Raw genomic sequence first — 14,807 nt, 5'->3', positions numbered from 1 at the left:
TTTTGATAATGTGCCAGTTTTAAAAGTTCCTTTCTTTGGCTTTTTAAGTTTGTAGGAGGTATTACTAATTTGTGAAAATCATTTAAAGTTGAGAGATAGGGTTTAGAACTCAATTCACAATTTAGTGCTAGAAACATAATCTCCATAGTAGAACCTACAATTTTTTGTGACATTGTCTTGGTGATGTGACTAATCCATGAGTTCTCACAAAGGACACCTGGAACAATGAAAAGTGCAATTAGGATAAGGCACTGACTGCCCTGTCAAGAGATCCCTTGGACAGAGACATTACCTTTTCTCAATCCTAACCTCTCTGACCTCTGTAGCATTTGACATTATCAGTTACCATGTGTTGGTCTCAGGCCTCCTAGTGACTCAAGTCCCACGCGCTGTGCCATAGATAGTAGCAATGGTTTCAGGCCTCCCAGAGTTTCCTGAGATGTTGATGCAATTTCTGGCCCTGCATCTGTCTAGCTTTGACTGATAGGCCAGGGCCAAAGTTGAGATTTTGCTTGCTTCTACTTCCTCTCTGAAAACCCTCAAGCTTCTGGTCTCTTTTTTCCCCCACAATCCTGGATTGATTGGAAGAGCTTACTGATGTTTCTTTGGTCTTCTTGATAAGTATTCATTCAGTGCCTTTTAAGAACATTTTGTCAAGGTATTTATGGAAGTGCTGAGTTATTCTAGCACTTTTCACATCTTTATCTTAATGGGGAATCATAGTATATTTCTTGCCAGTAATTGAGGTACTATAACAACAATGCAGGCTTGACCAGTATTTAAATTAGGAGCAATAACAACAATGTAGGCATTGCAAGGGATTTTCACTCAAGTTTGCTATTCTTTAGTTTTAGCATTTCATACCTCCAAGGATAGGATTAATACCTATGATGAAATGTTTAAAAATATCAGGATAACAGAGATCCAAGAACTGGGAAATTGATTTTCACTTTTACAGGAAATAGACTTGTTGATAGCATGGTAGAATATGCTAGAAAAATAACCAATCCTAAATTGAATACCAAAAGGAAGTCTGATTTGAGGTAGAACCTTCCTTCTGGAAAAACAGTCCTTTTAAGCTAGCATTTTAAAACCCTGTGGAAACACTAGTAGCTTGAAAACAATTGATTTGCTTGGGATATTTTGAATCTTTCAAACTAAAAATTATTTAAATGAAATAATAAAAGACATTGGCTATCTCAAAGGGCTGCAGAAAAATCTAGGGGCTAGAACCTACACTACCTGGTGTGTTATTATAAGGACTAGCTTGCTGGGATCTGTGGAGCATTCCCCTCTTTCCTGAGTCTTGATGAACTCATTAACCCTGTGAGGCAATTTGAGGGCTTCCCCAAGCTACCTCATGGAAGGCTCTGGTGATTTTGTTTCTCTCCAGATGTTGAGATCAACAAAGAAAATAAACCTGGTCTCCCCAAAGAACTAAATCATTTTAGGCCTAATATAATCCACAACTAGGGCTGTATCTTTTGCCCAAAAAAGTTTGGTGCCAGAGAGAGAATAGTTGCAGTCATTAAAAATACAGGGTATGTTTTTTTCCCACTGGAAAATTAGCTTTAAAATTACAGAATGATTATTTTAGAAATTGCACTATTCCTGCTGCCCTAATCTAAGTTGCCTTTGGGAATTTAACTAAAGAATTCATGGAACAGCAAAATCTGTGGACCAGAGTAGGATACACTAGCCTCCCTAGCTTGATCCTTCACATTAGTAAAACTGATAGTAGAGAATAAAAAGACCAGGAAGTAATCACAGGATTTAGAGCTAGGAGGAACCTCAGGGAACCTCTAATCTAATTTCTAGGGTATACAAAGATAGTAAATGATAAAGCTTGATCCTGGAGTCTCACAGTTATGGATGGGGGAAATGGCACTAACCAAATAGGAATCACCAGAGATAAAATGGACACGTTTTGTATTGCATAAAGTTTTGTATTGCATAAAGAAAATATTTTGAACAAACAAAATTAATGCAATTATGATTAGAAGAGAAACAGTAAACTTGGAAAATTTCTCTGATAGTCTCATTACTAAGATTATACAAGGAATACAAAAATTTTAAAAATGTTCCATGACAGTAATAATAAAACAAATACAAATTCAAACATCTTTTTAAGGTCTATTATATTGACAAAGATGAAGAATATGGAAAATTCTTTGGTGGTAGTATGGGAAGAGAGGCATATTATTCACTAAATTTTAGAACAATATTCAAAGAGCTATTAAACTGTGTATCCTTTGAGTAGGCAAATTACCATTAAGTATATGCCTCAAAGAAATCAAAGAAAGAGGGGAAAGGACCCATATCTACAAAAAAATCAATTGAAAGGTGGAGGTAGGGGAACTGTTGTAGCAATTTATTACTTTTAAAATTATTTTTATTTTATTAGATATTTTCCAATTATATGTAATTATTTTTTAACAATCCTTTTTTTTAATTTTGAGTTTCAAATTAACACCCTCCCTCTTTCCTGACCGTCCCCCTCCTTGAGAAGGCAAGCAATTTGACTTTGGTTATACATAGGTCATGCAAAACATATTTACATATTAGCCATGTGTAGCAATGAATTTGTAACAAAGTAGGTTCCCATCAGTGGTGGGAGGAGGGATGGCTAAACAAATTATGGTATGCTAATGTGATGAAATATTATTGTACCTTATGAAATTATGAAAAGGACTGATTCAGAGAAACCCTGTAGGAGTATGGAGTCAACTTGTTATCTGTTTCCTTAAAGCCAATTGTTAAATTTTCGTCATTAACATTTACATATCAGATGTAAGGGCTAAAAGGCTAAAAATTGAAGCTTAAACATTTTCAGAAGAGATTAGGAAGGATAGTGATAGTAACATAAGAAAAAAGCTTACCTAAAAGATTTTTTTTAAATTAACCAAAAAGTTTAGCAAAGTTTCAAAGACAGCACAGACAAGCACAAGGTTGTGCTCTTCAGTCATTTTTCAGCTGTGTCCAACTCTTCATGACTCCATTTGGGGATATCTTGGCAAAGATATTATTATTATTATTATCCTTTTCCAGTTCATTTTACAGATAAGGAAACTGAGGCCAGAAGGATTAAATGACTTGCTCAGGATCGATCACACAGCTAGTAAGTGGAAGATGATTCTTCCTGACTCAGGGCCCAGCACTCTATCCACTTAACTGCTCTGGGTAATAATGGTACTACTGTGCTAAATTTAACATATTATTTTTTAAATAAGCAGCATATGATAGACCTTCTCTTTTCCTGTTCATGTACAGAAACGTTCATGTTTGCTTAAAATCTGTTTTGTTCATGATTAAAAAAAACAAAGCAACATCGGCTCTTCTGATAAATTTAGTGCTCTTTTCAATGAACCAACAAGAGTTTAAGAGAAAATTTAGTCAGCTGGGACACTAGTTACTTACTTCCTTGCTCAGAATTCATTATAAAATAATGTAATTGAATATAGGACCAGGCCACCTTCATATCATAGTATAATTTCAAGAAAGCTAGGAAAGGATTCTCTACCCCAAAATTCCATGCCTCCTTATCATTTAGCTACTTTCTATACTTGCTCTGGCTTAAAAATTGATCGAATGCAAATATATTGGTGAAAAACAGGGGAAGAAAAGAAAACTAGAAGTGATTACTCAAATATTTTCCTTGTCTGAGTATGGATAAGTGTCATGTCTTTTCTTAAAAAATCAAGAAAGGGAGACTGCCTATTCTAAGTATTAGACACTTGAAGAGAAAAACTGGTAAAAGGATAGAAAAAGGGAAGGCAGTATTAATAACAATGGGAAGTCACAGTTCACAAAATTGCAATAATTGAATTGTTTATTCAGTAATTCACTAAATGATTCATTATATCAATAATGGAATCAATAAGTGATCCAGGGGCAGATAGGTGGCGTAGTGGATAGAGCATCAGCCCTGAAGTCAGGAGTCCCTGAGTTCAAATCAGGCCTCAGACACCTAGCTGTGTGGCCTTGGGCAAGCCACTTAACCCCATTTGCCTTGAAAAAAAAAAAGCTTAAAAAAAAGTGATCCAGATTAGGACCTTTCTTTAACAATTGTCTGAGAGCAGAAGTTCAAGAATACTAATCTAGGAGTTAAGGAGGGGAGGCAGTAATATTGATATGTCCTCTTATAAAAGTGGTGACTGGATTTGAAGTTACAAGATTTTGATTCAAATCCTGGCTTTGCTACTTTATACCCCCTCTGACCTTGGACAAGTTCATTTCTATGGGTCTCCAATTCCTAGTGAGGATCTCCCTTCACCAATGCAAATCAGTTCCTGCTCTGCAAACTACAAAGAGAGCTCTGGGATATTCAGAGGTTGAGTATCACCCAGGGTCACACAGCCAACCTATGAGGCAAAGTCAGGGCATGAATCCTAGTCTTTCTAACTTTGAGATATATACTTTCTATTCCTTTTTATGCCTTACAGAGTGATACAGAGCAGAGGCTTAATAAATGCTCATTGACTGTGTCCCTTATTCAACTATATTTTCTTGATAAGTCCCTGTGATCTGTGGCCAATGTGGGAGGCCCAGTCCAAATGAGGTATCATTTACTTATTTTTAGCATCCTATAGTGTTGAATCCAGTGGTTAAATTGAGGGACTGTGCCCAAGTGACTCTATTTGAAGCCCCACACACCAAAGAAACCACAGCCAACTTGTTATAGATACTGTGTGACAGTGCCTTCTGCTTTGTGTAAGCAATGAGATGTCATGGATCTGCTTTTATCAAACACACAATTAAGCCTACAGTATTAAGGAACTGAAGCTTTGACATGTGGATTTCTATCAAGACTTCATGCTTCCCAGAGCAGATTGAAGAGGGGTTATTATGATCCCTTTCATATCACCTCTTTCTGATCATTTAAACCCTTGGACTGGAGGAATGGGGGGGGGGGTATGCAAGGGGGGGTAGACCCATATTTCAGCCTAAAAGAGCAACCCAGCAGGGTTTGGTTGGCTTTGGGAGAACACAGCTCTGCAGTTTCCAGCCTTCTTTTTTTGAACACACAACACCAGGCTTAGAAAATGGCATTTGCTGTGTGTTGGCAAGAAATCCTGCAGTTGAAACACTTCTCCCCAAATGTCGAGCATCTTTATTTATCCAAATCTCTCCACAGTGTTTGTTTAAAGGGGATATCTGGAGAGTAAACTAAATTTTACAATGAGCATATGGATGGCTATAATTGCTGATTATTTTTTCATATTTGTCAAAGAGTTATATATAAAATTGTGTGTGTTTCTGTTTCATAGATTTCACACCCTGTAGGACTTCTAATTTTTGCATTCATATGATGGATGGACCACAAGGCAAAAATACTCTTCCAAAGAGTCAAGTCAGCCTCAAAAATGGTATAAGCCAAGGCTTGAAATCCAAGCTGCTTGATTCCCTAGTGAAGGCTCTCTTCAGTTAACTAAATCCTACCTTATCCTGTTCATTTTTTCTTGAAATCCCCCTCTATTTGGTTTTACTGGTCTTAATAACCAAAGGGTATCAAGCTTATCACTGAAAAAAAACCTTTTGATCTACTTTTTCTTGCCTTAGCCCTAGATTTCATTAGAGACACATTCTGGTTTTGTTAGCTACACTTACTGGCAGCACTATTCCCTTGTAGTTTCAGATGTGTTAGGAATTCACTTGAGAAGAAGGTGGCTTCAGATTTTTAAAAAATATGTCCATTATTATTGAACTTATCTTTAGATAACTTTAGCTGCAGAGACAACACTTTTCTTCTAGTTCCCTTTGTGTTAGAAATTCATCTGAGATGACTACAGAAATTTAAAAATGTCTTTTGTTGTTGAACTTCCCTTAGATAACCTTAGCTTTAGAGGCAACTAGGTAACATAGTGAATAGAATGTTGGCCCTGGGCCTCAACAAAGCTTGATTTCAAATCCTGCTTCAGATATTCTGGACAGGACACCTAATCTCTGTATGTCTCAATTTCCTGATTTGAAAAATGGGAATGATAATGGCACCCATTTCCCAGTGTTGTTGTGAGAACCAAATCAAATAACATATTGAACCACTTTGCAAAATTTGCAAAGCATTTAATTATTATTACTAAATAATGCTTAAGTTTAGATACATTTAATGACTAGCATATATCTATTATTAAACATTCTCATTTTGGTCACTACTTTAATCCTCCTTTCCAACCAAATCTTAAAATTGGAATCTAATAAGAAATAACATTTTATAACCCAGTTTTTTATTTTATTTCTCTGTCCCTATATGCTCCGTGGTGGAATTACAAAGTAGTGGAAATACCTTAAAGGGAGGCAGGGAGAAGTTAAGGTAAATGACAAGTCAGAAAGAGGTTCTAGATAAAACATAAGTTGAGTGAGAATTAGCTCTAAGTTCATTTATATATATAACATTAAATAGGCTACAGATAATTTATTTTCCCCTGTTAACTGCTTAGGCACCAACCTGTCCAACTTCATATCTAGGACTTCAAATCCAGGCTGCCTGAATTAAAAGACATGACCCTAAATTACTTCTTTGCTTTATTTTCCCTTCATCCCCCCATTCCTTTTTTCAATGGGGTACCCTATCTTATCTAGGCTGGAAGGGGCACCAACTAGATAGTGTAGTGGATAGAGCCACTGGCCTTGTAGTCAATGAGGACAGGAATTCAAATCCAGCCTCTGACATTTGACCCTATGTGACCGTGGGCAAGTCAATTAACCCTGACTGCCTTGCATGCAGGGCCATCTCCAGTCATCTTGATCCATATCTGGCCACTGGGCCCATATAGTTTCAGAGGAGAAGGTGAGGCTGATGACTTAGCACAGCAGCCCCTCACACAAATCCAATTCAGGTGCATGTCAAGATACCACATCAAGAGCAATGAGCCTGATTCCACTCTGATTGGCATAGGAGTTTTGACCTGCTCTGATTTCTGACTTGGGCCAGTTCCCTCCTCCTTAAACAACCTGGTTCTCCCCATCCCTCCCCAGTTCACCATATTAATAATGCCAAACAGTGCAGACACCCAATCAACTTATCTCACTACAGCTCAGAAATTTCCAAACTCAGGAGATCCACCAGGCTCAATTCTCCAGTGACTAGGATTATAGCATGGACTACTATGCCCAGTTAGGAGACTTATTATAATTCTTTCCAACTATTATTACCTCTTCTTCCCACGACTTGATCAATAAATGTTTTTTCCAATATCTGTTATCAATAAGCATTTTCCCCCTTGTAACAAATATGCTCAGTCAAGCAAAGCAAATCCATATATTCATCATGTCCAACATCTTGAATAATGGACCTTTTCATCAAGTCTTTTGGAACTGTGATTTTCAGTCATTGCATTGATTCAAGTTCTTAACTCTTTCCAAGTTATTATTCTGTATAATATTGAGCCTTTATTAGCCTTTACTATGAGTCCAGTGCTCAGGATAGAAAAATAAAACAAAAAAAACTTTTCCCCTACAGAGTACTGTGTATGAAAATTATAAACAATATTATCAATAAAGTTTGATGCTTCTTCTCTTGAAACCTACGATCAAATTATGAAATGTAAAAAGAAAATTAACAATAGCAGACAACATGATCTATGTTAAATGAGTGGTAGAGGGAGGGGTATAAGTGTTTAAAGGGAAGAAAAACCTGGGGTAGGCTTCATATTCTGGTATTAGAGCTAGACCTTAAAAGATTATTATAGGGGCAGCTAGGTGGCGCAGTGGGTAGAGCACCAGCCCTGGAGTCAAGAGGATCTGAGTTCAAATCCAGTCTCAGACACTTAATAATTGCCTAGCTGTGTGACCTTGTGACCTCACTTAAGCCCATTGTCTTAAATAAAAATAAAAAGAAATATTATTAGGATAAAAGCAGGTTCTGGGGCGGCTAGGTGGTGTAGTGGATAAAGCACTGGCCTTGGAGTCAGGAGTACCTGGGTTCAAATCCGGTCTCAGACACTTAATAATTACCTAGCTGTGTGGCCTTGGGCAAGCCACTTAACTCCATTTGCCTTGCCAAAAACCTAAAAAAAAGCAGGTTCTTTAGATGCACAGTTCTTGTCTTGATTCCATTCTGTGGAGCAAACTTTCCGTGTCTGGTCAGTTAGTGTGTTGGTATAAAATTATTGAATATTGCATTTTCTGAAAACAAATTCTCTAGTTTATTCTTACTCAGGTTGACCTAGTGTTTTATCATTCATCTTAGTGGACCCTCCCACCATAAGAGTTGAGAGAATTATCCTTGATCTTGTAGTGAAAGAGAAAGAACACCAAAATGGAGTCAAAATACCTGGATTATTATAGAATTATTATTAAATTAGATATTATATAATATCTAGATTGGATTATTTATGAGAGGTTCAGTTTCCTCACCTGTAAAATAGGGTCTATAATAATACTTAAGCTATTCACCTCAAAGGGTTGTTGTATAGAAAGAGCCCTGTTAAAATGCTATAGAAATAAGTGTTGCAAGTATTGTGACAACCTAATTGCACTCATCTTCTGCATCCTCAGAGTTTTTCCATCATAGTCTAAAATTTGAAATCCCTCCATCCTCATTCCCTTTAGGTCCTTCTGCAGTCGCTCTTACAATAGCATCATGCCTAGGATGTAGGCTCTTTTTGAGGTAAGTCTAGGGAGCAGTTACCAACTTATTTTGACCAAAGTCATCAACTAATGCCTGTGGTGACCTCTGTGTGCACAATAGAGTATGTGTTTGTTCTTACTTAAATAGAGGAGAAAGTAAGTTCTCTGCTCAGCCTGAAATTCAACCGATGTTTCCCTGAGAATGCACACCAAGACTTCATTGGAATAACTGCCATGTGACTGAGGCAGACTGTACATTATATGAGTTCAGATGACCATTAGTCATCACCAATGTAACCCCTACCCCTTTGCCCTTTGCAGAGTTCCAGGTTCCAGTGACAGAACCTGACATCAACAACAGGCTAGAATCCTTGTGCCTCAGTATGACTGAACACGCCCTTGGGGGTGAGTTTCTTTTTTTATCCACTGGTGGCTGAGGGAATGAATGCACTTGACAGCCCTCTGTTCACAAATGTGCTCTAGATCCTAAACAGCGTGGGGGGGAGAAAAGGGTGTTGGGAGGGAAGAAGGGACCTGCCTGAGGATATATTAGAATGACTTCTATCACCCCAGTGGATTGTCCCTTAACTTTTTTGGAAAATGAGTTAATTGCTGAGAGTATTGTTGTCTTTCACCCCTTGCCCCAGAACCCCCAAATTCATCTTAAATTTAAGTCACTCTTGATGCTTTGAGTAGCCAGAGATGGAAGGGAAAACACAAAGTATTATTGTGAACATAATCTCCACAGAATTGGGTTTCTTTTATTCCAGGCTCTAGGCCCCTAGCGATAGTAGAAAGAAATATCGTAATAAACATTTGTGAAGCTGGTTACCCCCAACCTAATTTTCTTGACAAGGATATTTCTATTTGGGCAGCACATTAACAGTGTTATTTTTCAGTGACTGAAGTCACCAACATAGTGGACTGTGGTATGCAGATAAAACCCATATGTGGAGCTAACAAAATACACTGTGTCTTTCCACCATCTACTTTGTCAGACCTGACATATTGTACCATCACAGCTACCCTGGTAGACATATCCTCCATCTACCTCTTCATACCAAATAGGTTGCATTAGCTGGGCCTGCTAACTCAACTGCTTCTTTCCCAGGGCATGGTTGGTGGAATTAGCAGGACAGATGTCCTTTTCTGCCATGTTAATGGGGAACTCTGATATGAGTCCACTGGGTACCTTTTTATTCCCATCAAGTCCAATAATTGGCTGCCAAGGGATACTCTATGGTATCAAAGACTCACTACAGTTTTTCTACACTCATGGGAGGGAGGATGATAAACAGAAAATCCAAGTTAGTCAATTCTGACCCATGAACCAAAGCAGACCCATTGCCTTTTTTTATATAGTCTACAAACTAAGAATGGTTTTTACATTTTTAAAATAAAACTTGTATTTAAATGAAGTTGTATGAATTTTATACAGCTTATGGACTGTATAAAAACAGCAGTCATAGTTTGCTGTCACTTGCTCTAGAATGCCTTTTCTGTAGATATCTCAGCTACTGAGACTTGGAAACATAATAGTCACTGTTTTTCCCTGGTGCCTAAGGTAGGACACTCATTCTCCATCATGACTTCATGTCCCCCAGAGAGCTGGTTCTGAGCCAAGAACTTCCTTGGGAAATAATGGGGACAACATGAGTCTGAAGAGCAGGGTAAGAATTGGGTACATAACATCTTTGCCCCTAGTCCATATTGAGGCAACATGGGTTAAGAATATGGTAGGTTTTTCTTTAAATTATTGTTGTTTAAAGCAAGCTCAATTTCTTAATATTGTTTCAAGCTCAAAATGTGAGGGAGCATTTGCTAATTGCGGGGGGGGGGGGGAACACTTGAGGGCAGGAGTTCCCTAGACCAAGGAGGGCAGGGCTCAAGTTCTATTCAAATCCTGATGATTTACTATATGAATCTGAGTCTCAGTAAGGAGAACACTGACCTTCCCTCACATTGTATTTCTAGCTTGAGTAATTGGCATTTTGTTTACATTTTTCTATCAGAATTATTATTATCATTAGCAATAACATCAATTTTACATGAAAAGAAAGGTGTCTGATTAAACATTTAAATTTCAATCAGTGAATCCATGGAGAAAAGCATTCTGAACCAATATTTTTGCTAGTATTTTCATTTAGTCATTTAATCTCTTAGCCACAATTTCCTCATCTGTAAAATAGAGATTAAAATACCTACTTCACAAAATTCTTATAAGGATCAAATGATATAACATAGGTAAAGCATTGTACAAACTCTACCATGATACCTAAATTTTTTTATTTTTTTCTTAGAAGTATTTTTTCCAATTACATGTAAAGATAGCTTTCAGCATCCATTTTTGTAAGATTTTGATCAACCTACCTTCCCTCCTCCATCTCCAAAGCAGCAAGTAATTTGATTTAGGTTATACATGTATAGTCACATTAAACATATTTCCATATTAGTCATGTTGTGAAAGAAAAATCAGAACAAAAGGGAAAAAAACACAAAAAAATAAAAAACAAAAAACAAATTTTAAAAAAAGTGGAAAATGGTATGCTTTGATCTGCATTCAGACTCCATAGTTCTTTCTCTGAATGTGGATGGCATTTTCCATCACAAGTCTTCTGGAATTATCTTGGATTACCATATTGCTGAGAAGAGTTAAGTCTATCATAGTTGATCACACAATGTTGCTATTACTGTGTACAATGTTCTTCTGGTTCTGCTCACTTCACTCAGTATCATCAATTCATGTAAGTCTTTCCAGGTTTTTCAGCAATCTGCATACCCATCTTTTCTTCTAGAACAATATTTCATTACATCCATGTTCCACAACTTGTTCATCCATTCCCCAATTGATGGACAATCCCTCACTTTCCAATTCTTTGCCACCAAAGAGCTGCTATAAAAGTTTTTGTACATGTAGGTCCTTTTCCCTTTTCCTTTTCCCACTCCACCAACAGTGCATTAGTGTCCCACATTTCTCCAGCATTTATCATTTTGATTTTCTCTCATATTAGCCAGGTTGCTAAGTGTGAGGTTTTAATTTGCATTTCAATGTTGTTGTTATCAATAATAATCTTAATAGTCTTTTTCTCAGTAATTCCTCCTGTTGAGAAACCAAGTGAAAAATGACCTAAACTCATTCAATTTAGGACAGGCTTAGGAAGGAAGAATGGCTAATGACTAAATGAACATTCGCCCTCTGGGCTATGAGACCCCTGGAAGTGATGAACCCTTTCCTTGCTGGAGATTGTTGTAGAAGGAATGATTTCAGTTTTGGTGAAGAGAAAAGCTATATCACCTGGGAACAGCTCATTTAATCCAACCAAGATCCTACCTCACCTATCCCAAATTGATGGTATTATTTTTAGAGTTCTCAACACCCAATAATTCATTCTAGTAGCTAAGGTTGTTAGGAAGTTTCTCCATGTAGTTAACAGTATGCTTTAGTTGCCAGTTTAAGCCCATATTCTCTTTGCTTTATATAATCCATATCTTCTCTTATTCCCTTCCCCTTCTCCCTTTCATCCATTCAATTTTCCTTCCTTTCTTTCCTTCTTATCTCCTGTTGTCTTTCCTAACTTGAGACTCAGTAGGAAGATAAATTGCCAGGGAATTGAAGGCTGTAAAGTGAGAATCAGCCTTGACCCATTACTGGGAACAGCATTTCACAGGCTGTATTGTTATTATTCCTTATGATTAAGATTTTCATCAGACACTGTAGAACTTTCTCTTGTTTAATAGCCCTGAGTGTTAAAAGGACCATAATTCAGCTTCTCTATTCCTAAACTCCTACAGAAGAGTAATATTACCCAAGGCATACCAAACTATGATTCTGAAAGCTGTAGCTCATTTATCACATAAAGAGACCCTTACAGTCAATTCTTGATTATTCTGGGGCTGATTAACCAATTTGTGGATAATTCATGTTCCTTCCTTCTCTTTTAGCTACCATTCTTCCCATTCTCCCCTGTTCCTGCTGGTTATCTCTTCGACCATTTACCTGCTAGTGAGCATTTCTTGTTTTTTGTTTTTTGTTTTTTTAGGTTTTTTTGCAAGGCAATCGGGGTTAAGTGGCTTGCCCAAGGCCACACAGCTAGGTAATTATTAAGTGTCTGAGGTCGGATTTGAACTCAGGTACTCCTGACTCCAGGGTTGGTGCTCTGTTCACTGCGCCACCTAGTCACCCCAAAGTGAGCATTTCTGTTCATGGTTTATGGAGATGGAGAATATAAATTGTTGTTGAAATGGGATTCAGGGATCATTCTAGGTTTTCCCTTTACTACTCTCCCAATTTCCAATGAATGCTGTGGACTGTGTACAGAATTCTCTAAGGGTCCCTGAAAACCTACAGTGTCTTTCACTTTCAGAGTTTGGGCTTAAATGTAGAATATATGTAGACATAAACTGAGAGATTTCTTCTCTGCCTAAGGTGTAGCTTGTGGATAACTCTAGACTCTATTCTCTCTATTCTCATCACCTTAACACAGTTCTTATTTGATATAATTCAAAAGGCAGGAGGAACAGTTTGTTTCTACCTTTGACTCCTCTAGTTTATTACCTTGAATCTCTGCCCCATGGAGAAGTAGAAAACTTAAGAGCTCTAATCTGGATGTAATTAAGAGGGAGCCTATCATGGAATTCAAATATATTGCTTAAGAGACAGAACAAGGGATATGCTGCTTGACAGAAATGTTTGTTAAATATCCATTATGAGCATCTACATCCTAGAAATCAGCAAGCACTACAAATCAGAAGTTGATATATATATTTTTGTTGAATTTTCTAGAAATGTTGATAATGTAGATTGAATTTAAAAGCATGGGTGCATAAATTACCTTTCTCCCATCCCAGATTAATTGTTAAATATTTACCAGCACATTTCAACATTGCTGGGGTTAACCATGGAATATGGTAGAAGATTAAGGGACTGAAATCATCATGAAATTGTAGGTTTATAATAATGAAAATACCTGGCATTTATCTCATTTGAACTTCACAGTACTCCTAGGCAGAATGGTTGATCAGAGTCAAGATAGGACTAGAGAGCAAAAAGAACACTAATTTGGAATTAGAGGACCTATTCTAGGTTCATATTCTAGCTCTACTGCAATGAAGCTGTGTGACCTTGATCAAGTGACTTTACCTTTCTAAGTTTAAATTTTCTCATTCAGAAAATGAGATAGTGGATTAAATGACCCTTGAGAGTCCTTTCTAGTTCTAGATCTTGGTAGGGATGAAATAGCTCTTTTTTTTTGAGTTTGTATAATAGATTACTGATGCCATAAAAATTTACTACAATGCAGAAATTATAAAGGTAAAAATTTAGGTTTGAGCACAGATTCAGGATTCAGAAAAAAATAACCCTAAACCCAGATTAAGATTCTAACAAATGAACAAAATAATGTCTTGGGGAATTAGTTTTGCTTACATACACAGCAAGCACTAACATACTCCTAAGGACATAAAGTTGAACAAACTCAGTTAAACAAAATCATTGTCTCATACATCCCCTTAAGGAAACAAACAGTTAAATGGACTCTGTAGGTAAGCTAAGGCAAATTACAAATTAAACTACATTTACAGGGTTTGAGATATGCTGATTGATTAAGTGAAGGAGATTTACATGTCACAAAGAAATAACCAAAAAGCTCAGGAACAGGAAAATTTCTTCATTTAATAGCCTTTGTCATCTTATTTGAGGAATATTAGAAAGTCTTCTATTAATATTATCATTCCATGTGTCAGGTTATTTAAGTCACAGGAGTTAATATTAACAGGAAACAGACTTCAGTTAACCAAAATGTTCAAGGAAGAATGGCATAATAAAATTGAATAAAAGGAAATCTTAAAAATTCCCATAACAGTCTTCTGTTAGGGATTCGATGGCAATTGTAATCTACCCCTTTGATCTTCCACTTGCCTGCTGGGTAATGTCCTAAAATGCAGTTCCTTCAAAAAATAAACAAGTGTACATGTGACTAAAGTACATTTGTTATCTATCTTACAGGTCACTTACTTTCCCTTATCAAAATGCCTCATTTGAAAATTATCACATAATCAAGCCAAAAATATTCCAGAATAGGGTCAGGGTTCTGTCACCTTTCTTTCTCATGGTCCATGATATTTGGTGTCATCCTGAAATTTGTACTGTCCCCATTTCATAACTGAGTCCTTTATTGTTTAGCTCAAAGACTAATCAAGTCAACGACCATTTATTAAATGATTGCCCTGTGCCAAGCACT

The 14,807-nt window shown here is 36.9% G+C and overlaps 1 protein-coding gene across 8 annotated transcripts in view; it reads left to right on the top strand.

Annotated features, from left to right (window-relative positions):
* SAMD4A (sterile alpha motif domain containing 4A) overlaps positions 1-14,807 on the top strand; it is a 313,807-nt gene that overhangs the window by 281,491 nt on the left and 17,509 nt on the right. For 6 of the 8 annotated variants that reach the window (XM_074213459.1, XM_074213460.1, XM_074213454.1 and 3 more), the window contains one exon: positions 8,890-8,973. The exons of 1 other annotated variant lie outside the window; for it this stretch is intronic. In XM_074213459.1, coding sequence (XP_074069560.1) covers positions 8,890-8,973 — 84 coding nt within the window. Of the gene's footprint in view, positions 1-8,889; positions 8,974-10,172; positions 10,239-14,807 lie in introns of all 8 variants that reach the window. One more of the 8 variants, XR_012473918.1, reaches the window with a different exon arrangement.

This window comes from Macrotis lagotis, chromosome 1, assembly GCF_037893015.1.
Source record: "Macrotis lagotis isolate mMagLag1 chromosome 1, bilby.v1.9.chrom.fasta, whole genome shotgun sequence".
NCBI classification, from domain to species: domain Eukaryota; kingdom Metazoa; phylum Chordata; class Mammalia; order Peramelemorphia; family Peramelidae; genus Macrotis; species Macrotis lagotis.
The sequence above is the reverse complement of the archived record's forward strand: the minus strand, read 5'-3'. Positions and strand labels throughout refer to the sequence as shown.